The 27,070-nt window shown below is 42.5% G+C and overlaps 1 protein-coding gene across 4 annotated transcripts in view; it reads right to left on the bottom strand.

Annotated features, from left to right (window-relative positions):
- SH3BP5 (SH3 domain binding protein 5) overlaps nucleotides 1-27,070 on the bottom strand; it is an 84,210-nt gene that overhangs the window by 6,724 nt on the left and 50,416 nt on the right. For all 4 annotated transcript variants that reach the window (XM_037383366.1, XM_037383367.1, XM_037383368.1 and 1 more), the window contains 3 exons: nucleotides 13,377-13,541; nucleotides 5,198-5,328; nucleotides 1,162-1,204 (listed from right to left, as the gene is read on the bottom strand). In XM_037383366.1, coding sequence (XP_037239263.1) covers nucleotides 1,162-1,204; nucleotides 5,198-5,328; nucleotides 13,377-13,541 — 339 coding nt within the window. The remainder of the gene's footprint in view (nucleotides 1-1,161; nucleotides 1,205-5,197; nucleotides 5,329-13,376; nucleotides 13,542-27,070) is intronic.

Here is a 27,070-nt window from a genome sequence, read left to right on the forward strand (position 1 = left end):
AAAAAATGCCTCCAACCAGAAGGGATTACTGAGCTGGCACCCAGCCCAGGACAGGCAAGGGTGCAACTCCAGCATCAGCTGGCCACAGCTATGCAGGCAGGTAAGATGGAGGAGCAGAGGGCTGCCCAAGTCTGGATCCTGGCAAGTATCTCTGAGGCTTACAAAGCGCTGTTGCATCCCAGGCAGCCCAGGGAAGGGCTCACAGAAAAAAAAAAAAGGTGTGGGACACACCTTACATCCCAGGCAAGGAACAGGAATCTTCTTCTAGCTAGGCTCCAGCTGACCTAGCACCCCAGTGGAGCCTTCCTGCACCCATGGCCAACAGTGCAAGACAACGTGCTCCACTCAGACCCTGTGCACACCCCACACACCTACAGCACCAGCTGCTACCCTTCAACCCAGAGGAGCAAGGCTGCCAGCTTTTAGGGGCCACATAAAGCAAAAGTCACTCAAATAGAGAGTGAGATTCTTGCATTTAAATTTTTAGTGCGACTTTGCTCTCCCACACCTGGCAGCTCCAAGACCAAGGGCTGTAACAGCAGGGCTTACCATCCCATTCACAGCTGCCATGCCCACCCTGGGACCACTGTGCCCTGCAAGGCATGCACTGTGCCCAATCACTGGCCAGACATTGTTGCACTACACAGAGTAAGTACAGTGTAGTGCAGAGATGCCAAAAAAAGCCCTGCAGCACCCCATCCAGCCAAACCCAAAATCAGAAATTCACATCTGCATGACATTTAGAGTACTACGAGCAGGTTACTTGTTCTGTTAATTGACCCAATCAGTGAAAAAAGAACCCCAAGCACAGTTAAACAGTCTGTTGCATAAAACATGGCACAGTCAGACACACACCCCAAAACCCACAACAACAAAACAAACCCCAGAGATTTCAAGCTACAGGAAGTAAAGATGGTCAAATTGTATTTGTTTGGTTCTGGAAGTAAGCAGCAGGTTTCCAACAGTCTTATTTCACACAAGGAAGCAAAGCCTCTTTTAGTCTTTTATCTTCTGAATGTGCTTAGCAAATTGCTCAAGAGGTTTTGAATTGAATTTGTTTTATACAGAAATGCAACACAGTTGTCAGAACACTTTAGATGCAATTTCAGTATTTACCGTAAGCACTAAAGAGTTTCAGATCGATCTGAATTACATACGTACCTCTAGTTGTACATAGTACTTTGCCTTGAGTTCAAAATAAGGTCTGTAGAAAAACAAAGAACAATTGTTTACAATCGCTGGAACTGAATGCAGAGTACTGAAGTGGGATTTGGTCTCTTCACAACATTAACATAGCTATTTTGTGTTTCACAGTAACGCTGAGAGACTACTATCTAGATGATAGCACACCTACATGTCCTCTCAACGCCTCTCTTCTCCCCTCTAATGTATCCGTTTCTCATGGGTCTTTTGGCCTAAATACAAATTGCAAAATTCCAGGTAATGGAGTTGACAGCATAATTCCTTCAGACCTAGCTTCTGCAAGACATTTAAATGAAACGTCCAGCTTCAAGTGTAGGCATCCTTTCTGTACCCATCTAATTTCTGAGCCCACAGCACATGTAAAATCCCCACAAGAAGGTGAACCTTAAGACCTCTCCACGTTCAGGTGGGGGGGTGTGGAGTGGCAGTTCTTAGGTTTTGCAGTGAAGGAGAAGGGATGAAGGGAGGTCAGAGCACCGCATGCAAGGGCACAGCACTTCCCGCCAGTGGCCCACCAGGCACTTCCCTCCCACTGCACAGCTCCTCAGCAGTTTGCTTGGGCACGGAGGACTGTCACACCACGTCTGTTTCCCACTATAAACAACAAGACTTACTTAGAAGGTTGCAGGAGGACAGTGGTACAAGAGGTACAGTACAAAGCCTAGAAATCAGATTCCAGCTTTCAAGTTTTGAAGCCCACAAGCCAATATCATCTGATATAACACTGGGCAGCAAAAAAAGCCCTGAATTTTTTAGCAGGGCTCACTACCCTCCTCACCTCTCAGAAGCTCTCCTGGAAAGTATGGGAGAGAGAAACAATCAGGTATGGTTTTATATGCAATAGGATGTTAACTACCCTTTCATATTTCTACCCTGACAGCAAGCCTCTTCTGAGCTGTAAATCCCACTGCAGCTACATTTTGGACTGTGTGCCAGAACTCAGGAGTGGCACACAGAAGGCTGTGGCCTTCTGCTCCTATATTCTTTGAAAGGCTGAATTCGCTACTACACAAAACAACTAAGTCACATTTCCCTGAGACTAGGTTATTTCGCAGCTTTTATGTTTTTAATCAACCCCCCTACTGTCACTAGGATCACACAGCTGAGTCTGCGGTGTTTCAAGTGACACTAATCCAGCCAAACTGCACCTCTGTCTTCCCACAGCTGGACCTGCCAGGCACAAAACAACATTGCAGCTGTGAGTCTGGATCAAACAGTTAAAGGACTCCCATAGCCATACCCCAAAGCAATGGGAGGGCAGAAACACTGACAAAGTGGCACCGCAGGGAAAACAGTGAAACTGACTCACCTCAAATGAGCTGTCTCCCTTCCTTACCCTGGGTGCCAACTGGGAGGGAACAACCAGGCTTGAATCCTAACCTCTCATCAGCTTCCACAGGCTTGGGGGAAAAGTCCCTTCTCTATCAGCAATGTGTTTGTGTGGTGTGGGGAAAAAAAAGTGGGTTTTATATATATATTTATACGCATGTATATGTGTGTGTATACACCAATATACTACATGCACCTATGAGCAGGCATGTTTACAGGTAACAGACAAGAAAGATGCCACCTAAGCTAGGAGAAGGCTACCAGCAGCCTGACATACGCACTCTTCCTCACTCATCGCTAACACACAGCCAGGCATCTAGGCATCTGATGCCAGCAGAAAGCAATGCACTGGGCAGGGTAGGGACTCGCATCTCCTCGGGTCACTTCATTCTCTTACATTCGACCCTGTAACTATTGAAACCTGGTCCATGACACAGCAGGGCTGGCAAATCGTTGACTACAGTCCTAAATCAGTATCCCATCAGTTGTCTAAGTCTGTGACATCTCATAGTTAAGCAAAGCAATTTTTAACTAGATGACAGGAAGAGTGAAAAGCGCTTTGCCTAAGTCACCAGAGCAGAAAGTGACTTCCAAAATTCAGCTAACACAGGCAAGTTCATTATCCTACAGCTCAGAGGCACTGAGCCAGAAGATCTGGTGACCGTTAAGAACATGCAGCTGTATGCACATTCATAGCTTACAAGCAAGTAAGCACCCAAAACCAAAATCAAAAGAAAAGCCAAAACAAAGCAATCCAATAATCATCCACTCATCAACAGTAAATAACATAAATTACTTTCTTCCAGGCTGTCCTAAGTCCTGCTTTCAAATAGCAACGCTCTAAGCATCTCAATCCAGACTGGAGTGAGAAGCAAATGCAAATCATTTTTTGCATGGAAAAAAAGCAACTCGTTCAGTGTGTCTACCCACAAGTTTATGGGGAGAGAGAATGGACAACATGGGCCTGCAAGGTCCAGGTGTTACATCCAACCCTCCCGCACGACCCAGGGAGAAGGACAGATCAGTTTGCTGGTGTTAAATCCTTCCTGAAAAGAAGCTAGTTGTCAGTTAGACCCTGCAATACAAGCAGCCACAAATTCAGCAGCCTCATTCCCCAGTTTTATGTAGCCTCTTGACAGCACTGCTGCTTTCCGCTGAGGTTCAATTTTCCCTTACATGAAAACTGCAATACTGAGAGGAGACTGACCCTTCCAACATCCCTGTACAGTATGGCTTCAGATACATCCACAATAAGCCTGTTTGTGCCATCAGGCATCTTCCACTTAATATCAGGTTGAAGTGGCGTTTCTGTACAACCCTTATTAAAGGATCTCCAAAACACCCTACCTAGGTGGTTTATGCTGTAGTCAGCCCTGATGTGAAACAAAGGAGTATGTTGGGAACCCTCCACACAAGTGAAAACCAGCTCGTCCTGAGCAGAATGACACAGGATGACACCCCCATGAGGGTAGTTTCAGCAAGGAAATGAAGACTCAGAAGGCAAATCACACAAGACACAACTGGGGCACCAAGCTCAGCACCATCATTGTTATAAAAAGGTATGTAGGACCCCACTGACAACTTACCAGGGCCTTTATTTTAAATCTTACTGTATGGATTACTAGCAGCCAAACCACTTCTCGGATATTGCTCTTTTCCAGAGGAATCTGTCATTTAGTGATCTGATGATGTTTTTCACAGTCTCTGTGCAGTGCTAGACAAACAGCATGCAGCTCAATCTACAAAGCCATGCTGCTACACTGTTTCAGCTAACATGCTTGAATCTTCCTTGAGAAGTGCTAATCCTTTCTTGAATTGAGCAAACATCAATCAAAATAGATTTTTAGTTGACCGATTTCACCAAAAAGTCATTTTTAGATGGAGGGATTAAAAGCTAAATACAGCAAGCAGATTGTTTAGACAAGCTACAGTCTGGAAATATAAAGAAAACAACCATGAAATATAGGATTAAGAACTGGTTGTAAGCAGGGCCAAAATTTTAAACAGGTTCTGAGCAAAAAGCTGTTTCACTTCTCAGCAACAGAGCAAAACTGCACATCAAATGCAGACACATTAACGATGCTTGCTGCTTAGCTATTCTCTCTGAAGCATATTTCCTTCGTCAAGAACAGTTCTCACACAGCTTTGCTACAGCAGCATTAGGAAGTAAACAAGTCTGATGTACAGCACACTACGCTGATGCAGTCTCACACCTTTCAGGTTTCTGTCACTTGCTTCGTGGCTCTCCTAACTAAAAATAAGAACTAAACTGCAAACGATCCTAAGCTGCAAAACACCTACACACAAAGCTCTGCAGCTTATAGACAGCATCTATGTCAATCCCATGAGTTTATATCTCAAGTCACACACCACCAAAAGGCTCAATGCACTATAACAAGACGAAGAATATATCCAGAAAAGTTTCTTATCCTGCTTAGGTCACCAGTCTATCCAGTCAGGTGCTTCAAAAGAAACTTAGAAGGACAACAAATGCAAGGACAAAAACCAGTACTAATTGTGCCATGAGACTATTGCATGCAGACAGGAGCCCAAACAGAAAGGTACAAAAGGCAACGTGCTTTCACAAGTTTGAAAAACCCCACAGAATCAGTATTTCCTGCAAACAGATTTCACCATCGAATTCATCTCCAAATAGAAAACCTACTTTGATTTATTGATAGCTCTTTTCAGCTTCTTCTCTAGTTGTTTCATCCTTCCCATGGCAGCATTGTATTTGGCTGCAGTCTCCTTGTGAACCAACTCACTTCTTGTTTTGGTCTGTTCTGCCTCCATGACCTTCAAGAGGGAAAAAACAGGTAAGTGGCAAGGCACAACGATCCATCTCTTATCATTCTAATTAACAGCATCTTCATAATCTCTCTCATCAGCTCATGTCAGGAAAGTGAAGGTACAGAAAAAACTACTTTCAATGAACCTACTTAAAATTCTTTCCTGAAAGAAGCAGCAATATGCCAGATTTGCAAATACTCTGTTAATTGCGACAGAGGTGTTGCAGCTTCTTGCATTGTATCCCTTACGGGAAGTACAGAAGAGCCTCAGATTGGGGGATAATCCATTTTTTAACCCGGTTAGATATTGAACAGTGGAGCAGCACAAGCAGAAGTCACTCAGTTAATTTAACAGCATTATTTCTGTTCCCTCCTGCCTCTTTCATAGGAGTCTGCCTCTCCCAGCAAGGAGCTGGCAGGCTGCTCAGCCCCCAGCTGCAGCCCCACCACTCTGGAAAGGGCTGAAAACCAACCACAGCAGTGGGAGGACCAAAATGCAGTTCAGCCTGAATCACCAATCACCAGAAAACAGTGTGTCCAATGACTGCCCGTTTGAGAGAAGGCCAGAAAGCTGGCTTTTCTCTAAAACACCTGACCTGCTTCATATCATGGTTTCAACACCAAAAATGCTCAGATGCTTGGGCCCTGAGATGACACTCCTAGCATGCAGATGGGGGAAGCTATACTGATGACCAGCCCATTGCCTGGGCAGGCAGAGGCTTAACACGCAGAAGGCCCAAGCCCAGCATGTCAGCCACTGTCCATGGCCATCCCCAGCCAGTCAGGCTGCAGCTCTGCACACAAGCTAGCAAATTCTTCAAGCAATCATTTCTTCAAAGCTTTATAAACAAATGCTCACTGCCATGGCATTTTGCATCATTAGGAGTCTACAAAAGCAACACGAAAAGTCAATCTCCCTCTATTAGCTGCTCTGCTGGTACCCCATGCTTTGCCAGTAATTCTATCCAGGGTATTTTTATTGTGCAAATTTTAGATGTCAGAGGTGTAAATCAGAAAATTTGTTTTCTTTAATGCACTGGCAGTCAAGATCCAGGCAGGGAGGTAACTGATTTGTTTAAAGTAAGAAAAGTGGTGACACCTCTCCATTGGTTAGGCAATGAGGAGAAAGCAAGCAATTTTCAGGCTTTCTCCCTTGCAGCTATGAAGTTACCCATATAAAAAATAGCAGGACTTTATTTTCTCCAGTACTGGATTTCAAAACATCTTAGCTGTGAAACCAACAACTCCAAAAGTTCAAACAAATTTGCTCCAACTGGCTCCTACTACCAGAATATGCACCTGAGCTCTCAGATCCAGAGACAGAGAACACTCAAAGATACCTTGCTTTTTAAACAACCTCACGCACAAAGCTCCAGTATCTTGAAAGCGTTCGGTTTGGGCTGAACTGAACAGAGAAAAAAGCATGGTCAATTTTGACTTGCTTGGGAGTGCTGCTACTCTCAGGAAAACAGTCATGTTGTCTTTTCTAGTGCCTAAACCAAAGTGTGAAACTGATACATGCCAAAGCTGACCTTCATCAGTGTCAGCTAGAAGCTCTTGGTGCCACAACTGGAGGCCACGTTTTGCTCATCTGCACACACCACTTATTAAACAAAGAAGTTGCTATAGAATGTTAAACTACAAAATAGAAAGGTTTCCAAAGGCTCTTTTGATTAGCTATCAAATAATATCAATATCAAAAAAAACAACTCCAGCATCCTTCAACTACTTTATATATAAATAAGGCACCTACTTTTGAAGAAAGGTCAAAAATCATCTATCAGATTTATAACAGGATCTCTCCTATATCCTGAAAACAAGCTGCAACCTCTTATCATGAAGAACTGTTCAAAAAGCTAGGTTGATGCATTGACTTTCCCTAGTGAAATGTGTCAGACAAAGCTGGTTTTAGCGTGGAAGTGTCTTAAATTAAAAGGCAGTCTCCAAAGACTGCACAGAAGCTGGTTCACTTTCTCTGTAGTGTGGCAAGGAAACTGCAATTTAAAAATGCTGGAAGCTACAAAATAATGGAGCGGCTGGAATTTGCCAATGCTCAATTAAATGTCAATCCCTCACATCCATTCTTGGGGCAAAATTTGCATTAACTTTGATATCTGGGATGAACCACATCGCAAGTACTACCCAACATCAGGGCTGTAAAGCGGGTTAGGTGTCCAGTATCATGTTGATTTCGCACATCTTTCATACCAAACATCACAGAAATGCTGAACCCTGCAGAACTGAGATTTGAGGATGACAGATTGTAAACACCTCAAAATATCTGATATAAAATGGAATCTGCTCCCAGCCATATATACCCACGTTCATTACCCTTTCCAGACAGCAAAATAAAAAAAGGTTGTATACTTCATACTTTTAAGAAATCAGCATCTTGTAATTAAAAATAAAAATCAGCATTGTTAGGAAAACCATCTCACTCCATTTCCTTGCTTTCCTACGGGCATTCTGTCATTGTGCTCAGATTATGCGCAAAAGTCTGCAGAGAGGCCAGAGACAACCTTCTTCTTCCCCCAGGACAGCAGCTCCAGGTACACACTTGAGGCTGAGGACAATACCTAGAAGACTTTGGAGATCCATCACCTGCTGAGATGCATTCCAGCATTTCATTCAGACAAGAACAAAAGAAAGATCCACACCTCCACAAAAGCCAAATGGCTTTAGAGAAGCTGTCCATCAGGTGGACAGAGACTGCAAGCCATGCTGACACCTCTGCACCTGGGAGGTTCAACGTAGGACCCTCACCTTTTTGAAAAGTCTTAGAAGACGACTGACAAGGCTTGTGTGAGAAAGTATTACTTTTTATCAGACCTAGTAATACAGTTGGGGAAAAAGCAGCCTTATATGAACTTGTAAACAAGCTTTTGGTCACAGTTACCAAATAAGCTGTTTTGTCTAATAAGTCACTGTACTTCCACCTACAACCTTGCCTGGTTGATGCTCCTAAGCCACCACAGATGCAACAGCACCACATAAAAGTGAGGATAACACCTCTTCAAATTAAGACTGCTCAAGACACACCTCTCCTCCTTCCATTGTACCTGCCCTTCATACCCTTGGGGCAAGCAGGGGACATACTCTTACGCAAAAACATCCAGAGAGGGTGAACTTCTAAGATACCCACACATTCACTGGACATTTCTGTAGCCCACACCTGTCTTTAATTACTAGATCACCCATTCCAGGCAGAACTCATTCTCCCAGCTAGCACAGGCTACAACTATTGGAAAACAAACAAACCAAAACCCGCAACACAGGCATCAATCATTTCCTCTGGTCTCCTTCCCTACCCTCTATTTCCAACCCAGATGTCTGGGAAAGGAAGGTCGGTGTAGAGTATATATTTTTAGTAAATCTGTACAAGTAACTTTGTCCGCCCAAAGATCTGCATCATCTGAAGTCAAAGACGGACTCCAGGCAAAATTTCAGTAACAATAGATGCAAAAGAAAAATTTATCAGTGAAATTAAGCAAAGCTGACCATTTAAGCCAGAGAATTACTCTGAACAACTGTTTCTTCCTCAAAAAATTAAACTGATTACTCTTCTAGGGGAAGAATTAGAAATAAAAGAGGTAAGAGACAATGCAAGATCAGTACACCAGGGCAGAATCATGGGATTGCATTTAAACCCTGCATTTCCAGGACAAAGTGACAGAAAGAGTAGGGCAGGGAAGGATCTAGATATTTTTGTTGTTTCTTTCACAGACTTTTCTTCCCCCCCCCCCCCCCTTTTTCTCCAAGTATTTCTGTCTGCAGGAAGCACCTCTTCTCTCTACATCATGAAAGCACCCACGTATTTTACACTGACAGATGGTACCTCACAGCGTAATATCAAAGGGAGCTTCACAAGCCAAATTAAACCAAGAGGGAGCATGCCTCCTCCCTCTTCACCTTCTTCTCATCCCTTCCTTTTAAAAATGTCTCATGATCAAGAGCCAAAACATTTCTTCTCCCTGCCAGAATTTATGAACTGAACACAGCTCAGGAAAGACTGTATAGGCAGAACATTTTTAAGACTGCAGATTGCATCAGCAATTAGATATTAGCAATTTCTCTTGAAATTCATTAAGGATCTTCCTTTCTGCTCCAGCTTGTCTCAAACTTGAGATAGCACATCTGTCAGCACTTTCCTTTTGTACACATTAATGAATTATTTTCAATAGGAGTATAAATGAGAAGATTTCTCTCCTTCATCCCTACAGTATTCTCCATCCTTTCGCTCTTTTCTAGTCCTGCTCTCTGCACCCCAAACTGCCGATTATAATTCAAGGTACTAGTGGATATGCAACAAATTTTCACCTATCAAAAACATTTTCTGCAAATTTTGAAGACAAACTGCAGTTACCAAAACCTGGTAAGCCAATCGCTAACTGAACAGTACTTCTCTTCTCTAGGCAGCTTAAGAGCTCATCAAACCTGTCTACATCGCAAGCTAGCTGACTACATTTTCATTATAATCAGAGAATTCATCTTGCAATGAACTTGCCCCCCCTATAACATGAATTGCTCTCCAGACACCATCAACTTATTGATCAGTCCTCCTTTGACTATAATGGAAGTTTAGGCAAGTAACTGGGACATATAAAGTAATGTTTAGATACTTAAAACCGATGAGCTGAATCCCAGCCTAAGTGTCATTACAGATATCTCAGATCTGTGGAGCCATGGACATAAAAAAATCATAGGAATTTACCCAAAAATAGACATCAAGTTAAGAGTAGAAATGGGTAAAGCAGCTGCCTGACTTACAGGATTGCCTTACAGTCCTGTGCTTCATGTGCTCGACATATAGCTCAAGCACAGACATTCACAGGGATTAGTTGTATCTTCACAGGCAGGCAGGCAGGCATCCAGCTCCTATTTAGGCACCCAGCTTCCTTTAGAAACATAGCTCAAACTGCAAGGTGAAAAAAACTGCTGAGTGACAGCCTGTACTCCCTGTACCTATTTACGCTGGTCCTGTCTGCTCCATAAATATAAAAGCATTTTCCACATTATGCTCCCACCCAGGATAACCAAAATTTCAATAACTCTTTAATTATATGATCTTCTACATCAGTGGCTACAAAAGCCTTGTTTACAGAAACCTGCTAGACTGTCACACTAAAAATAGTGTTAATAGCTTCTCAGTCTATGAAGAAATCAAAAAGCAATTACAACATGCAACCCTTATCTCAATTTCTTCCCAGTGAGAGTCTGCAAACAGCATTTCCTTTTGGTACTCTGGAACACAAGCCGTTGTCCGCATCCATTGGGTCAAATGCAAAAGTAACCAGGCAGTATTTACACACAGGCCTAGGTATTATTTTTTTTAAAAAAAAAAAAAAAAAAAAAAGTGTCTCATTTGTTCTCTTGCCTACCTTTTTCCTTTATGCTCTCTGTTTGCATTGTTTGTCAGTTACCAAGCTGCCACAGGGCTTGAGGTTTATGCCAAGTTTGAGATGAGTTCAATAGAGCCTGCTACCTCTGTCTAAGAATAGCAAATCAAAACACTTTTGTCTTGCCTGACATTTCTATCAATTGAAAACCAAATGAATTAGTAGCCCACTTGCAACATTTGGCACAGAGGTGCTTTTCTGCACTCAATGAATTGCCGTACGAGGCCCAGCGCAAAATCATTCTGTGCCCAGTACAACTATCATTTATAAATACATGCAAAAAAGCTAGCAAATCCAAACAACTGGAGTGCAAAAAACTTTCTCCAAGAATGCTCTTATATGTGGAAGCAGAGAAATTCTATTTCTTAACCCTCAGCCTTCACCCTCAGAAAGAGTTTTTTTCCATGAGTCATTTCTGCTGTAATTAATAGCTAACCATCCGAGTTAACAGCAACACTGTGGCAGTCAAGGAGAACTTTTGTTCTAGTAGATCTCATCTTTGAACCTGTTTTCATTCATAGCTTGGTAAGGAATGATGATGTTTTCTGCTCCTTGAGACCCCAGTTATTCTGTTTACCTCACTGACCACCAAGCACTTCACTAATTGGCACGCACTGAAACCAAGGAAATATTCATTCTGCTCCTAAAGAAGATAATAAAACTCAGTCAAGCATTCCAAACAAACTAATGCTAGGTCTGTTCAGTCAGGACTTCCACAGCATTTTCACCCTTCTTGGCTCTGGCCCTACGACCTCCAGTATGGCAAATGAAAAATCACAAGACAAACTTCCATGTAACTCTTTCAAAATCTGCTGTACCCTGGAAAGGTGCAGATAGGTGCTTTCTGGGAACTGAGCTTAGTCAGACTATTACAAGCACCAGGAAGAGTTGGGTAACATGCTTTCCATTCAAGGAGCCATCAACTGCTCTATACAATCCAGTCTGTGCGTAGGAGATTTTTATAACTGCAGTAAATAAACCTGAGATTTCTATTTACTGTTCAGCTGTAACCATCAGAGACATTATGGCTCGAATCAGTTCTCCAACAGGCAGATATTCTGCATTTAGTGATGATACTTATCAACACCACCAGCAGGATTCCACCAAACACTGTCAGCAGCCATCTCCTGCTCTAAATTGCCGGGTTAGCCCATGCAAGGTGTACTCCTCTTGCAGACTGTCAGGGAAGGATTAAGGACTGTAGCAGGACACAGGGAACCCCTTGAAATATCCAAGGAAAATATGAATCTATTCAAACTCTCAAAATTGCTAGCATTTCTTTCCTCACCCACACCAACACAAATTTTTGTTATGCCAGCTAGAGAGAAGCAGCTGATATGTGGCTGCTGTCATTCACCACCAGATCTCAGCAGTTTAGCAGTCAGAAGCTCTAAGCAACTCCTTAGATGCTTCCAGTTTTCTCACCGATCTATTCTGAGAATCAAAAATTGTGCATGCATTTCTGGACTTTTTCATATCAAACATGGATAACAACTAGGAAAAATGACAGCTGCTAAAGTCCCAGCACACATGCACTGTGAAGGTAGGGCTCCCTTCAGAAACACGCAGATGCTACCAGATCCGCAAATACCTAATGATAACAGGGACAATAATACAAACAATACCCTGCAGTATGTTTTTTGCTTTTTAATATATACCAGGTTTTCCATCTCTCCCCTACACACAGCCAACATCCTTTTTGTTCCCTGTTTCTTCATCAAGCAGCTGTTTTTTACAATTCACTCTGAAATAGAGGGTTTCTTGTAACTGAGAAGCTTCTGCAACAGAACAGAGCTACTGCATTGAGGACTGCAAGACAATACCAACATTGTAGGCTTGCAATTCCAAATATGCTAGCATGTTCAGCTTCACTGGCATATTACGAGAACTCTGACAGAACAAAGGCTTTTAACTTCGATTTTTTGTTCTTTCATGTTGAAAAACCCACACACCTTTCTGCCTTTTTTTTTCCCCTTCTCTTTTAAAGAGACAGGAAAAAAGAGACGCGGCAAATGACAGGAAAATTCGTCTTGACAGCTGCTAAAATGAATACTGCCTTTCATTGTTACACAGTGCATCTCTTCTGTAGATTTAAGAAGACTTTACAAAGGAAGTAAGACCTTGTCTAAATTTGAAAGCTAATTTAGGATAGAGCAATGTGCAAGCTTAAAATGCAACACACTTTTGGTTTTGGTGGGTTGCTTTTTTTTAGGAATTCTACATTCAAACACACATTTCCGAAGAGAAGTGCTTTCTTCAACTTACTCCATACTAAGAACAGGTTATACTAAAATTAGAACATGTCCCTGTTTTTCCAGAGTAAAAGTTTCTATAAGGTGTACTCAGGAATAGCCATCCCTATGCAATTATTCTGGTGTAACTCCGAATGCAGATATGCCTTAAGACATTGTTTACCCCTAATATATAGACGGTAATTCTTTTTTCTTCGGAGAGCTAGTCCACTAGCTAATAGCACAGACAGACAGAGAACTATACTTGTCCCAGTAGCTGCCCAAGACCCAAATCATTTAACCTTAGGCTTCATAACTTTCTGTAGCTTCATTTCCTATATGTCATGTATCTGGAGCAATACAAAAGTTTGGCCTTTCAGAAACTAAGCCTCATACAACACACAAGAACTGGGGCAAGTTCATATTACCCTCTGAGTAGCATGGTTGAGCATCTCTTGCCAGGCGGAGTCAAACTGACGTTTGTCATCTTCCAGTAGCCTCTGCTCAGCAAGCGAAATGGTCTCTTTTGCAGCACGCAGCACTTCAGTGGCCCTCTGAAAATCCTGAGTCGCCCTCTGAGCTTCCAGTTGTGCCTAAAAAAGAAAAGTTGGGATCAGAGACAAAGGAACCCTCACAGTCATGTTTACAAGATCTACCACAGTAATTCCAGGACTTTAAAAACACCAAGCCAGTGTTAGTTTCCCAACTTTTTACTTGTAAGTGACAGGTATTTCATCACTGGAGTAAGCACTGCTAAGACAGCAGTTCCCACTCAAACAGGTAATTTGCAAAGAACTGTCTCATGGTGTTCATAGTAAAAAACACACAGCTGATGGCCTACAAATAAGCACCTGGCTGAGAGATAAATACCTTATGATGTAGGTTTATTCACTGAGAAATTAAACAAAAGCAAATGCAACAGCAAACTTGTAGCACGTCAAAAATACATAAGGAATGGCACTCCCTGAGTTTAGACAGGGTGGATTTTTATCTGGTGCACCATTAATCATGCTAAGGAAATGTTTTGGAAGCATTACATTGCTATAAAGCATAAACATGTTTTCTGAGAAGGTGGCCGCCAATTTCTTGGACGTTCTACTTTGCTATCACTGGTGCAGCAAGACCCCAGTACACAGACACAAAGGTAACCAAGGGAATTTGCAATGCGTGTAAAACACAGATAAAGCCCTGCTATGTCCTTTGGAAACTGCTGCTTCTTTTCAGAAGGAAGCACTTTCACATGTCTGCACTGAAGCAGGGGAGAACAGTGTCTTCTGGTGAACTACATGGTTCTTGCTATGAGAGCAAAGATTCCTCCAAAACAACATACAACATTCCCAGCAAAGCAAGCACAGCTTAGAAACCATCTAAGCAACGAGCTGTAACCTCTTTTATTCTGGACCAAAAAAAATTCTGAGACTTTGCATTTACAGACCACCTCCATCTCTTCTGAAGGTTTTAACAAGGCTCTCACAATAACCAAATCCCACTCTGAACAGTCCTCAAGTGAAATGCTCACATCACATCTTGCAGGCTGGGAGACACCCGAGCATCAGCCCTCCAGGGTCCCTAATGCAATAGCCTATTCACCCTTGCCAATTCACCCAAGAAGCAGAAACAGTGCAAGCCATACCACAGGTTTCAGTAGCACTGTTGTGACAAAAGCCATCACAGAGTTCAGCCGTTTGCAGTGTTGTACTTTAGTAGCAGTGACAAGTCTTAAATACTCAAAATATGTGACTCTACAATGAATAGACAAACTTAAACAAATTACTGGTGCTGGCTGAATTTTGGTTGGGTTTTAAAATAAGATAGGGATGTCCTTTTTTTTTATAGTTATCATTGAATGACTTCCAATTTTAACATTCATGCTTTCAAACATGCAGTTTTCGCACTATTTTCCTTCATTAAAAAAAAATTTCATTTCTGAAGGTTTTGTGTTCATTTGCTCTCTCTTAACTATATCAGCACTTAACTGCTCTAGAACCCTTCTGAGGTTGACACACAAACACCTTGTTTAGCTCAAAAGTAAAATCTTTACCTAAACTTTCTACAGTATACACTTCATACATTTCTGTTTAAAGGAGTATTTTTGAGCTGGTTTGCATTGACTCACCACCCTTCAAATATAAGTATCACATTCAATTAATTGAACATCTGACACCGAAGACGGTTTTAGTTTACACTTCAATGATTTTTTAAAAATAAACTGGAATTACCCACTGTATAACTATGGGAAACATCTTTGGCCAAACATGACTGACAGAACAAAATAATGAAGAGAACTTTACACTTCATGATATACAGAGGAGTCTGAGGTTGAAACAGGGGAAAGGACTCTGATGTACAGAATACTAAATTGACAAAGATTAAGTCTTATGAATAAAGGAAGAAGTTTTAACATAAAGAATGGGTGGATATTTGGGAAGTGGCTAAAAATCCCTGAAACAAAATGGGAAATAAATAGCACAATGGTGCATTTCTCCAGCAAACAGCTGGCTACACCTCCTCGACACCAGTTGCATCAAATACCCTCACACTAAAGACACCACAGTTATTTGTAAAGGTAATGGAAGAAATCCTTCCCTCACTCCCCTGGCACAGGAGACAGACTCCCAATTTAAACACAAGTCTCAAAAGGAAACGAAGCACAGTAAGTTTCCCTCACAATGTCCTGAAATACCAGCAGGCTCTTCTTACTTCCTTCCCCCTATCACACAGAGAGGTACTTCACCCCCAAGTGACTGTGGAAAAGCAGGAGTTATGTGTCAGAGGTCCTGCAGCTACTAGCTGGGGAGGGAAATCAAAGTCATCACAATCAGTGCAGTAATTTCCTTCCAACAAAGGTCCTTGATGCACTTCCTTCTGAAGTGGCTGCTGGTGTTTTCCACAGAAGAGGAATTCATCTAACCATGCCCTTTGCTGCTTTCAGGCAGCTTACACTACACCACTCTGCCCAAAGCCTTTGTGAAGGGCCAGGGCATTACAGTGTTAATTTCCATGCAGGACTGCCCATCCCAAAGCAGCACAGAGCTTTGAGCCAGTATTAGTGGATGAACAGCATCCTGGTGTAAATTCATCGTTAATACGGTCTCTAAGAAAAAAACCCACACATTACATCTCCTCACCACCTCAGTCACCAGCTGCTTGTTTCAAATGTATTAACACACATTATAAATTCAGAATAAGCTTGACTAAAGAATATTTTAATTTAGTCACTAACCTAAACCATGGTACCTACCAAGCATAGCAAAGCCATCTGGGGATCTTTAAACAAAGCTCAACCTAACCTTCCAACAAAGGACACAGCAAGAAGCCAGAATCTTAGTCACCAAAATATCCTCTGCTGAATTCTCTGAAAATTCACAATACTTTTTTTTTTCTTCCAGTAAATTTGACCTATGCTAGTAATGTGATCAAATGCAAATGAAAGCCTAAAGTCTTCCATAAAAATACTCTGAGGTGGGATTTTAAAAAGTGAAATAAACCGCAAGATTCCAGTAAGAGCCTGCACCAAGTACTGCAGAACAGTGCTGAGGGTATTGGGAAGAAGAGCAGGACTAATTTTCATGGAAGACCCTATGAGAGGGAGCCAGGTCCCAGTAACTTCCAGGCAATAAGGCCGTCAAAGCCTAGCCCCAGTGAAGGCTTCAGCTCCATGGCTGCCCCACTGCCGGAGCAGGCCTCCCCGTGCAAGAAACAACTTATGCAGGAAAACAGACTGGTGACCCATTCCTAGCACAGGCAGAACCGCACCAGCAGGTAACTGCTTTCGCAACTCTAGTAAATCCAGATCCCAGGGGCAATACAAGCACAGGAGAAGTACAGTTTTCTCACTGTAACTGCTTCAGCACTTGAAAGTTTCTGTTGGCACAGATACCTGGGTCAGGGATCAACACATCTAAGCTAGCAAAAAGTCTGCCAAGCATTAGGAGCTGAGTTACTAAATCCCCATGGAAAACAACACTTAGTGGTAGCTTGCAGTACTAGTAGCTCCTCTGATGAAGCCTCTAAAGCACAATTGGCTGCACTGCAGGAAAACATTCTTTACAATAAGAAAACTAGAAGCTAAATTTACAATTCAGCTAGATTTCTACTTGCAGCTGGACCCACAAGACATTGAGAGCTGAAGCTGTTAACAGGCAGACGCATAACTCTGGGCTCCTTCAGCTTCATACCCCACAACTGTGTGGGCAAATGGAAAACAAACGAAACCATACCCAAAAAACTCTCTCCCCAGTTGTATTTGTTGAATGCTACTCAGCAATGGCAGTTCAGAAACACTGTTTGAGAACACAAAATGTTTTTTGGTTTAAGCGAAAGAGTTAATCCAAATAGCAATTTAGCTTCAACAGTTATCTGAAGTCAGTCTGCAGTCTTCTATTTTAAGCAACTTACTGAAAGCCTGGGAAAGAAAAAAGCCATATGCTAGGGTAAAGCATAATACGTTAGTCATTAAAGAAACATCAACAGGTTTGTGGTTTTGCCAGTGTGAAAAAGGATACTCAAACGCTTTTTAGTTAGTGCAGGTACTCACTAATTAGCCTTCGTTTGAAACTCCCTCCAGCATGTACAAGTTTTTCTGCACCATCAGCAACACCTTGCTCTCATGCTCTGAGTCTCAAGCCTGCAGGTTGTTCAGTTTGATGGAAAAGAGAGTAGCGATGTTCTTCGCATGCTTGTAAAACCACAAGGAACAACAGGAGCTCGTATCTCCATCCAGCCTCCTCATGCTGCACATAAACATCATTTTAGACAGTGGCTGTTTCTATCAAAAGACCAGAATTCAAAATTCAAACGAATGGCTGAAAACTAGGTTATTTTGCTTTTAAGCACAAACTGGTGTTCGAGTTGAAAGGTTTAGCCTGGGGTAGCATGAGGGAGAATGTACTAGGGACAAGGACAAAAATCTCTGAGGAAGGCTGGAGGCAAGCAGAACGTCAGCTTCCTGCCTGTCACCGTATTGCTGGTGCATGACGGAGTCTATCTGATATAAAAGTGAATATTTCTTCCAAAAGAAGTCAGAAGAAGCTAGGTCAGTGAAACCCCTTATTGCAAACAAGAAAGCCTTGACCCCTTGGGAACTGGGGAACCTGTGCCCCAGCTCCCACTGCCCCAGTGACCAGGAGCTCATTGTGCCTCATCACCAGTGCTTTCTGCCAGGAAACTCAACCGCATGTCACCAATGCAGATCCCTCCCCCATTAGTGTAAAATATAGAATGGGATCCCTTGAGAAATGCCATTAAGCAGCTACAGAGGTCTCAGCTAAGGAGAATCCCACCATCACAGCAGCCTGTCACATGCCATCCACACAGAGCACCAACTCTTTCTGCCACTGCGTTCACCCTTCCTCTGCAACTCAGTACTCTCCAAGCAACCTGCTACAAACAAGTCTCCCACAGCAGTAAATCCCTTCCCTACAACAAGCAGCATGCCCGAGAGTCCTGCTTTGCACACTCAGCCCCCTTCTCTCTACCCCTCCTCATGGTGAAGAGCTTGCTTCACCACTATCCACCCTGTGCGGTCCCACACAGGTGATCTCTCACCAGCTCATCCACTGCTGATCTCCCTGGCTCCAACATGCACAGCCCTGAAACACACAGACCGGAATGTCCCAGCCAGCTCCCGAATACTCAGAGGTGATACACAGTAGCAGCACTCTCAGAAGCAAATGGAGTCCTGTGATATGAAAAATGTCAACTTTTAAAATAAACAATGACATAAAATTAAAGGGGTACTGACTATGTTCATAATTGCAAGCTATTAATGTATTGCTGAAAGGAATTAATCCCTGACAAATCCCTTTTGGGGGGATAAAAGCTGTATCCTCATGGGCAATCCTCTGCTTAGCCTACACAGGGCCTTGCACAGAAGGGAACCATGTGCAACAGCTGGATTATGCCATTAGCTAAAAAAAACCTAGACCATGGCAAGCTAATAGGAGAAAACAAAACCAATAACTTTTCAAAATGCAGTCATTCTTCTGGAGCTGGCAGCAGCATACAGGCAAGATTTTCAGTCCAACATAGATACATCTGCTTGTCCACTTTCAAAGCAGAACCCCCTGTACTCTTTAGTTTTGAAACACAATTTTCTGTTTAGTCCACACAGCTTCTATTGCCCCAATGCCCCTTTGTAGTTAGAGTCCTTGCCCAGCTGACCTAATAGAAGATTTTTCTCACCCTACCACACACAGCTTGAATCCTCTGCATTAACAGCAACCAAGACATATACTCCTCTTCCTCACTTCATCTAACCTCCGATTTTTGGTTTTCTGCGCAATATCACTGACACCAAAACACTATGCAACACAGCTATAGCACTCCTCCAAGGTTAGCTGACATCTGATGTACCCTGGCAGACACTGCTCAGCCTTTGACCTGTGAACACGTGTGCACACAGCTAACAGCCAAGCCAGCTTGCCAGAAATAGATGCAAAGTGTACTTTTTGTGGGGCCAAGCCTGCTACAGAATTTCTCCCCTTGGCCAGCCTCCCTCACCAGAGGACCAGACCACAACCACTGATAAATTCATGAAAAGGACATCACTAACACAACCAGAAAATTTCCCATTAGAAATGGCAGTCAGCAAAGGTCTGTTATTTTCAAGTATTTACAAAATTGGCTTCTCATTTATCCAGGTGAACCTATCTCATCCCACACTGCCAAGTGTCTTCACGCCCATTTTATTTCAGCATCTCCATGTTATTGCCAATGGAAGGCAAGAACAATCTCTGTTTATAAAATCACTGCAAGCTAGAACATGAAGGGAACACACAGCTGCTGCTCAGAACAAGGCACTGGCAGATCACGTGCTGGCTCAAGGCCTCTGCTCTAAAAAGGCTCTTGTTTGTTACTGTGACACTAATGTCTCCCCCACTCATTAATCTTTAAAACAATAGTTTAATTGCTACCAGCAAACACGTACTTGCTTACTACAAAATAGATAATGATTAACTGTGTTCCAGTCACACTCTCCAAAAGAAAGCAAGTTTCAGATGTTTCCATTCTGGCCCCCTCTCTTTTAACAACATCCCACAGTTAATTTGCTGTGCAAAGTACAACAACAGGGAACATGTTTTAAAACAGGAACTTTCCTTCACCAGTTGCCCACCAGAGTTGCTGTGGTACACCTGTCTTCAGGGATCACTCTGATCACGCTGACTGCACCACAGCATCCTGCACAAGCTTCTGGCAGGGATGAGGGCAGCAGGATCATCACTTGACCACAGCATACCTGTCTCGGCCATCACTGCAGTGGATTCAGTAATTCAGAAGGCTAGAAGGTGAAGGCAGTTAAAGTGCTTGCTGCAGCATTCACAGTAACTAGCTGACGAGCGAGGGGAAGCACGCGGCCGACTCAATATGAGTGATAAAGCAAGCTTCAATTTATTACGGCGCGATTATGTCTTATATACAGTTCCAGTTAATTATGCCTACAAATCATCTGCTGATTGGCTAAGCTCTAAAGGGTTACACTTTCATACGTCCTCCTATTTGCGGTTTCTGCGGATAGCTAACTACATATATTTTTTTTTCCTCTCTTGTCTACGCGAATTCCTCAAAGTTATTTACAACATTAGGCACAAGGTCAGTGTTTTTCTCAGCTTCCTTATCAGCATGCCTCAGCATAGCTGCAAGGCCTGCTTCAGCTAACTTACGCTAACTTTGTTTCACAAAGATCTTTAAGGGAGTCATGGCCATGATCACACAGCTATTCTGCAACAACTAGCCACCGAGTGCTGCTATTTTGGCTCCAGTTTTCCTGAACCTGTCTCAATGCAGCTGGTGGCCAGTAACATGAAGAGCAGCCCAGACATCAACACAAGGGCCCATAATGGTCAACATCCTAACAACAGTCTTGATATTGGCACAGCTACATCCCCAGCAAATCTGCAGATGACACAAAGTCAGGGGAGGTTGTTGAAAAGGCAGATGTTAGAACCCCAATCCAGATGGACCTTGTGAAACTCAACTGGGCCAGGAGAAACCCCAACAAGGTTCAACAAGGAGAAATACGGAGTCCTGCACCTGGGATGGAATAATCCCATCAGCACAGATGCGAAGATCTGCCCTGTCAAAAACAAGCTGCACATTACAATGGGTGTCAGGCTGAAAAACCTGAAAAGGTACACTCTTGTTGTAAGGCAAACTACATCAAGAGGGCCACAGCTGGCCCATCACGGGAGGTTGTTATTCCTCCCAACTCAGTGCTGGTCAGGTTGCACACTGAATACTATATCCAGGCCCCTCAATTCAAGAAGGGTGTCAAGATAGGGTCCAGAGGCCTACAATGACTCTTATAAGGAGTGCTGAGGGATGTGGGCTTTTTTAGTCTAGCAAGAAGGAGAGGCTAAGGAGTAATCTGATTAGCTGCCAGCTATAGTTTGAAGGGGAACTGCAAAGATGACAGAGTCAAACAAATGCTTCTCAGCAGTACTGGATGACAGAACATGGAGCAACAGCCAGAGGCAGCAGCTTGGAAGTTCAAGTTGCACGTTAAAAAACTATTTCTTACCAGGAGGGCAGTATGACCCACAGACAGGTTAACCATAGAGGTTACAAATCTCCATCTCTGGAGGTTTTCAAGACTTGGCAAAGCCACAGTTGATGCAATCCAGCAATGGTGACAGTTCTGCTTTGAGCAGGAGGTTGGGATCAGATGACCTCCAGAGGTCTGGTACAACCAGCATTCCTATAAAATACCACTACTTTTTCCTTACAGTTTCTCAAAAAAACCCGAAAAAACCCCAAAACATAGTAGTTGCAAAAAATTTGCTGCGATGCTGAATGTTCTCCTAGATTCTCAGACCCACATTTATAGTCTTCAATAATCAGACAGTGCAGTTGGGGGGGTGGAGGTTTTCTTTGCTTTTTTTTAAGGACCATGACCTTCCTTACCTCTCTCCCTACAGACTAAAAACTCAAAGCCAAACCAGAACTAAGAGGTAGTAACGAACAGAAACCCCTTCTTGATATAGGCTGCGTACAGATTTTTATAAACAACTTATAAAATCCAAAGCCTTGCAAATGACCTAATTTTGGCAGATATATGAGGATTTGTGAGCTATATATTAATCTGCAATGACTGCATTACTGACAAAATACAGCCTCTCAAGAGTCTGAAACACCCTTGTCTTAAGCTGTTTATTGAAAAGCTATAAAATTGTACATGGGTTAAAATTTGCTTTTGCAAAACACATTTGAAGATTTTTATTTGGGTGGAGAAGGCGAAGGGGAGGAGATGGTGAAAATAAAACTTTGCTAGAGCTTTTTGGAGCACAAACCATTTCCTCCCTGCTGCATAACTAATGAAATGTCTGTGGAATACAATAACCAGATGTCCCTTAGTCTCTGCTTTTGATCAGGTGCCTTTTTCTTGCACTGGGCTTTTTGGTCCCATTCATGCATCCACTCCCCTCTTCTAACAGCTTGTTACAGAACTGACCTAACTCCTGGCTCCATTTTATTTTCCCAGTAAACCTGTAGTCTATAAAAAGGCTCAGGAAGTAAGACCAGACCTACAAAGCATGTTCTGAGAAACATCCAACTCTGTGCTAAACTTAGGTGCTACGTGTAACTCCCTTAAGACATGACCACAAGCCATATTCCAAGAAACAAAAAGTTCAGGGCACAAACTACAGCTCACTTAATTAGCTTCTTTTGTTATCTTTGAGGAGACAGCTGGTCTTCTCAAAGACAGAATCCCACCTCCCTTCTTTAGGAGCTAGGGAAGGAAATGAGAAAGAATATATCTAAACATACAATTTCCTTAAACACTATTAAGGGCAATCCTGGACTGGATGAACAATCAGCTACCAGCCTTTTTCTGTTCTCTGGTGGCTCCCATCCAGGCTGTACACTAGGATCCTGTGAAACAAAGACCAGAATATACTCTCTGAGCTGATCATCACCGCTGTACATTCAGTCATTTGAAACCTACTGGATTCCTCGCTGTTTTTAATTGATCTAGCTCCTTGCCTCACTGCAGTAGGAATAGGGAGGCAATGCTCATTTGGGCACAGAGACTGTATGGGAGATACTCCACCAAGCTCTTTGGCCCTCGTTTTCCATGAGGTTGTGAGATGCTGGTCTGCTTGGAGTTACTCACGCTAATTAACATGTCTATGGCACCAGAATATGGTATTAGGATGAACAATCTGTCATCGAGTGACAGCCTTCTTGGGCACTCACGGCCATCTGCTTGTTAGTTGTGCACTTTTTTGTGGCCAAAAGTATAAAGCTGCTGCCTTCTAGAAGAGGCAGTCATTGAATATGTCCAGGTTTTTCTCTCCAAGGTAAAATATCTTAAGAGAGAAAAATATCAAGATAATCCTCCCCTCAACATGCACCTGCATTCTGACAGCTTAGGCAGCGACTCCACGAGTCTAGGGTTTACAGCTGGTTTTTAGGTTTACAAAGGCTCTGCATGCTCATCTGCACCTGGCAGCAGCCTCCTTTGCTGAAATCCAGTATAGAAGCATGGAACAAACTTCCACAAATACATGCTACAAGACGTACACCGCCTGCCTTAGTGGATTTTGCTAATTATCCAAGATAATAAATGTTTAGCACATACAGATGCAACAGATATGTTCAGGAGAAACACTGTTCTCTCACCTAATTGCCCCCAAAGCAGCAAATGTTTGTAAACAGAAGTTTCCAGAGGGCTAACAAGGGATTGGCAGCCTGGTTCTGTCAGCACATCTTGTGCATGCAAGCACAGCAGCATAGGCAAAGACAAGTCACATGGGTAGGAGTTTCACCTGGGTGACGGGCTGTTCTGGATCTGTTCTCCCAGTTCCCAGAAAGCCTCACAACCACCAGCAACTTGCAAGATAGTAATTTTCCTAAGGGATAATTGATTATCTTCAATGGGTCAAGTCTTCAAAGTTTTTCCTAGTGGAATTATATGACTCCACAGCATGTGTGAACAACAGGCATGCTTCACTTAAAGGAAAAAGTTGAGAGTGGTGTCCTGGACAAATGAAGGGCCTAAGTCCATTCCTTGAAGGAAAAAGTCTAGGTAGCAGCAAGAACAGCAAAATTTCAATTCCACTTCACAGCAATAAACCCCTCCTTTAAGAACAAACCATTAGTACCCACTACCAAGTGAAAAAACTCCAAACATCAGAAGCAGACACAGGAAAAAAAAAAAAAGCCAAAAAACCCAAACCACAACAGATACTTCTTCCACATCCTGGCAGTGGAAGTTATTTTATAACAGTAGAACTGCAAGTTTGCTGCAATTAAAAGAGATTTTTCTTACAGAAACTGAGTCAATGCAGAGCCATTCCCACACATGCTACAGAGGAACTGGACTCTTCAGATAACCTTTTCCAGCAAGAACAGACAAGAACTCATAAACTTATACTGGTTTACTAGAAGTCATAACAAAACACACCCAGGAGGCAGTAACCAACATTTGTATCAGATTTGTTTTGGCAGCAGCAGCTAGCATGAGCATTTATCACTCCACAACAAACTCCCACCTATTTAGACCACTGTACACAAAGATTGGGGTGGCTGAACAACTTCCCCAAAGTTGCAAGACTTGTGGTGCCTTCAGCAGTCATACCTGAGCAATTACCATGCAAAGCAGGTACATAAGATATCACCCTGACCTCAAGTCACCTGGGCTCAAATGCCAGCTACTATTTTTAACAGATCATCCTGTCTGTGGCTTACAATTTCATTAAATAACGTTCACAAGTGACCAGAAAAGACTGTGAGGGGAAACAGAGAGAACAACACAAGGCAATCTTTCCTTTAAATTATCATTTGTTCAAATGCTGTACTTTACATAGCTATTGCCAAAAGGCCAAAGTGCTACAGCTATGCAAAGGAATGCATAATCTAAAACTCTTGGGTTTTTCCAAGTTGAAGAGGATACGAAAAGATGTTAATCAAATTTTCAGACAACAGCAGAGGAAAAATTAATCTCTATTTTCATATATCCCAGCACCCTTTGACAGCTGCTTAAACCTTCCTGCCAGTTCCAGCACCTGCAGCTAAGCATAATAGCCAGATCACCTGTACCACTTTTTTCAGCTTATATCAGCTGACATCTAACAAAAATGCCCCAAACCTTCCTGCCCTCGCCCTGCTCTTGTTACTCCAGAGAACAGAGTGTATTTCCACACCCACTTACCCCACTATTACATTATTTCAAACCTACTTGCACAACACCTAGTATTTCACAACAGAAAAAAGAACAAGAAACATTCTCGAAAGGTAGGCAAAATAATTAGGTCACAGCATTCTTGACAATTAATGATGAGAAGGTTGAACAGCTAGCTAGCGTTCTATTGCTCCCATCCAGAACAGCTTAGATCTAATGGATGATTTGTGGGTTTGGAGAAAGTGGGAGAAAGACACCAAAAAAAGAAAGAGTCATTTTTTTCATCTCTTCTAGATACATTCTTCAAAACACTTGGATGAAAACAGTATTTTCTTCCGCTGCTGGAAAGAAAAGCAGAAGAGGGAAGAACCTCTAATTTACAGTGTACAGCTAACAAATTTACATAATGGAGCCCTCCAAGGCACATCTACTAATGATGAGAAGACCAATTATAGTTTTTGCATCAATAGCTTACACAAACTAATCATCTATCAACTGAACAGTGCTCACACAAAAACATAGGATGTATAAACACCAACCCAAAATAACTAGACCCTTTTTCACTGAGCCATAGAAAGCACAGATAGACACAGGTGGTCTAGCTAAAATTTAGAAGGGGCACATACATACACAGAATTTATTGATACAGGTATTTCAACAACCAAATGGCTAAAAATTAGTTCTTACTGTCCAAAGATGCCAAGTATATAGTATTTGCAGATGGTTTTGCTACAGATACCACCTAGTTCGCAGGAAATGTAAGTAACAGAACACTAAATATGAATCAGGTACAGGGTTTTTTTCAGTTCATCTGTGAAGCAGCAGCTGTTAAGTGTTCCCAAACATGGGGCAGATTTCCAGCTGCTCAGGATTAAGAAGGTAGTAACTTGCCAGTCACACTGGCCTACTATTCTGCATTAGCAGGGTTGATGGCAAGACAAAAAAAAAAAAAAATCAGCTTTCCTTCACAGATCAGGTCTTTGGCATAACTTTCCAAATCCAGCCAAGCAACATCTGTTACCTCTTCTCAGCAGTTTAAGGACAGCTTGTTTGAGACACTCAAATATCACACTGCTCAACCAGACAACAGAGCTGGAACAAATGTAAAACTGAGGTCTTAAAAGTTTTAAGTCAGTAAGTAACAATTCTAATAAATCAGCCAGGCAAAACCCTGCTGGTTGACCCAGGTAAGTCTCCCTGAACTCCCTGTTTTGTCACAACTTTGGCCTGAAGGAAAATGCAACAGAACCATAATGTAAGACTTAAAACACAATTTTTAGGTTTTAAGCATTCAGGTGAGCAAATAGAACACACCAACCACAAGCTCTGTCTAGCAGCAGTGAAACAAACACTAAGCACAGGGTAGTGACTCCTACCCCCTACTCACAGGGTTTTAATCACAATTCGCAAACATGACAAGAGAGCACAAGAGGCACCCCATCAACTTTTGAGTACAAAGAAGTCTGAACATCTGCCCGCAGATGGGAAGCAGCGAATGAATTCCTCATTTTGCTTTGCTTGTGTCTGTGGCTTTGCTTTACCTCTTAAACTGTCTTTATATCAACCCATGAGCTTTCACACTTTTACTTTTCGAATTCTCTCCCCCATCCCACCAGGGGGGAGTGAGCAAGTGGCTGTGTAGCGCTTAGTAGCCAGTCGGGGTTAAACCATGATATTTACTTAACCCAAAGTGCATCCTACTTTAGAAATAAAGTTTAGGAAACTCAGTGGATTCCCTGCCAGAAGTCCAGGAAGTGACTCCTCATCCTCAATAATAAAATTACTGACGTCAGATTACTTTGCTTGGCTTATTTCCTCTTCAGACGGGTGCCTGGCCCCACAGTCAGCTATGCACCATGTGAAATGCCCCTTGGGATCACAGCAATGAGAACTCCACATTTCATAAGACGACTGACGTCACATCAACATGGTTTCCCCAAGATTTAAGTATGTGTTTTGTAACAAAAAAAGTGAAAGTGTTGGTGGAAAGAAGGGGTTCAG

This window comes from Falco rusticolus, chromosome 4 (genome assembly GCF_015220075.1).
Source record: "Falco rusticolus isolate bFalRus1 chromosome 4, bFalRus1.pri, whole genome shotgun sequence".
NCBI lineage: Eukaryota > Metazoa > Chordata > Aves > Falconiformes > Falconidae > Falco > Falco rusticolus.